Source organism: Spinacia oleracea, chromosome 4 (genome assembly GCF_020520425.1).
Source record: "Spinacia oleracea cultivar Varoflay chromosome 4, BTI_SOV_V1, whole genome shotgun sequence".
Classification (NCBI taxonomy): domain Eukaryota; kingdom Viridiplantae; phylum Streptophyta; class Magnoliopsida; order Caryophyllales; family Amaranthaceae; genus Spinacia; species Spinacia oleracea.
In genome coordinates this window covers 41,356,665-41,358,341 of record NC_079490.1, presented here as the reverse complement: position 1 = coordinate 41,358,341, position 1,677 = coordinate 41,356,665, and the positions used below count along the sequence as shown (strand labels likewise).

The 1,677-nt window shown below is 42.0% G+C and overlaps 1 protein-coding gene across 1 annotated transcript; it reads left to right on the top strand.

Moving 5' to 3' along the window:
- Window positions 1-270: 270 nt before the first annotated feature.
- Window positions 271-1,251, top strand: LOC110795331 (uncharacterized). The gene has a single exon (XM_022000333.2). It carries the CDS (start codon window positions 271-273, stop codon window positions 1,249-1,251), a length of 981 nt encoding a protein of 326 aa, XP_021856025.2.
- The last annotated feature ends 426 nt before the right edge of the window (window positions 1,252-1,677 follow it).

The following is a 1,677-nucleotide window of genomic DNA, read 5'->3' as shown; positions in this document are numbered from 1 at the left end:
CAGGAACGCTTCAATGGTGGAATACGATGACATTTCCATAAACTCGGAGGAAAACCCAGATGATCAAGCTTTCGATCTGAATGAGATTTTGACACCAAAATCAAGCCTACAACATTTACAACAACAATCGCAAGTCCGAGGAGAATTCAATGCCTGGCTAAACGGCCTCCATAGTGGTAAGGATGCTCGAACCCACTTTCAATCGAATTCGAAATTGGCGCGAATGTTGCTAGGTTGAGTACTCCTGTGATTGAAAATCAACCCTTGACTATGAATAAACCAATTAATCTCACTAATAATGAAAATCTGAGTAGCAATGACTGTAACCCAATCCCAACCCCTGTTTTAACCCCTGTGGTGACAATCGATTTTGATGACATAAAAGAGGAACTGGAATTATGGGAATCAGCTGTGGTTTGTTATGTGTTGGGTGCAAACCCTCTACAAAATGTGATGGAAGGCTATGTGAGACGAATTTGGGGGAAATTTGGGGTAGACAAGGTTTCTCTGGTTGGGAAAGGCATATACCTGGTTCGATTTGCAACTATGGAGAATTGTGAGAAAGTTCTCCATAGTGGTTTCCAGTTCTTTGATTCTAAACCATTAATAGTGAAACCATGGTCACCTGATATCAATTTCAGTAAAGACCCTATCAAGAAAATCCCAATTTGGGTCCAACTGCAAGGACTGGATGTCAAATACCGGGGGGATAAGAGTCTCACCAAGATAGTTAGTCAACTTGGTGTCATGCTCAAAGTTGACCAGGCTACAAAAAATAGGGATAAATTGATGTATGCAAGAGTCCTAGTGGAGGTCAGTGTGGACCAACCATTTCCAGAGGTGATTCACTTCATCAATGAAAAAGGAATACAGGTTGATCAACAGGTCAAATATGACTGGTTGCCTGTATCATGTACAATCTGTGGAGGTATGGGGCATGACAAGGTCAAATGCACTAGGAAACCTCCTGGTCATACTAGGAAGGTTTGGGTTCCAAAACCTGTTCAGCTGGAAACAACTACTACTCAACCTATACAACCTGTGGAACCAACTAATGTGTTTGTTCAAGCAACCAAGTTCAGTAGGATAGTGGGACAGCAGTTGAAACCAGTGGTCACCTCAACCACATACCAGGCCTTATCTGAATCTGATAATGAAGTGGAAAGTGATGTTGATATGTCTATGAAGAATCATGCAGGTAGTGTGCACTCATTAGGCAGGGGGGTGGCATCCCCTAGTCCTAATGGATAAAGTGCTATGTTGGAATGTAAGGGGGATCAACAGGAAAGATAAGCAAGAAAATGTGAGATCAATGATCCATTCTCACACAATAAAACTTTGTTGCCTCCTGGAAACAAGGGTAAAGTCACCCAAAATGGGAGATCTGTATCTTAACATTTTCCCAAATTGGTGCTTTACTTCTAATCTAAGTCATCACAGAAATGGTGGAATTGTCCTAGCTTGGGACCCTGATGTGTTTCAGATGAATATTATCCATATGGACAGTCAAATGATTCATGGTTTTGTGACTCCTAGATACTCTGGTGTGGGGTTCTTTGTCTCTTTCATCTATGGTCTTAATCTTGCAACTGAGAGAGAACCATTATGGGCCACTTTATGCACACTGGCTAGCATGATCCACTCTGCCTGGGTGATCATGGGGGATTTCAATGCTGT

Excerpts from the sequence above, each read along its gene's own strand:
- LOC110795331 (XM_022000333.2), top strand. The coding sequence starts at position 271 with ATGAATAAACCAATTAATCTCACTAATAATGAAAATCTGAGTAGCAAT.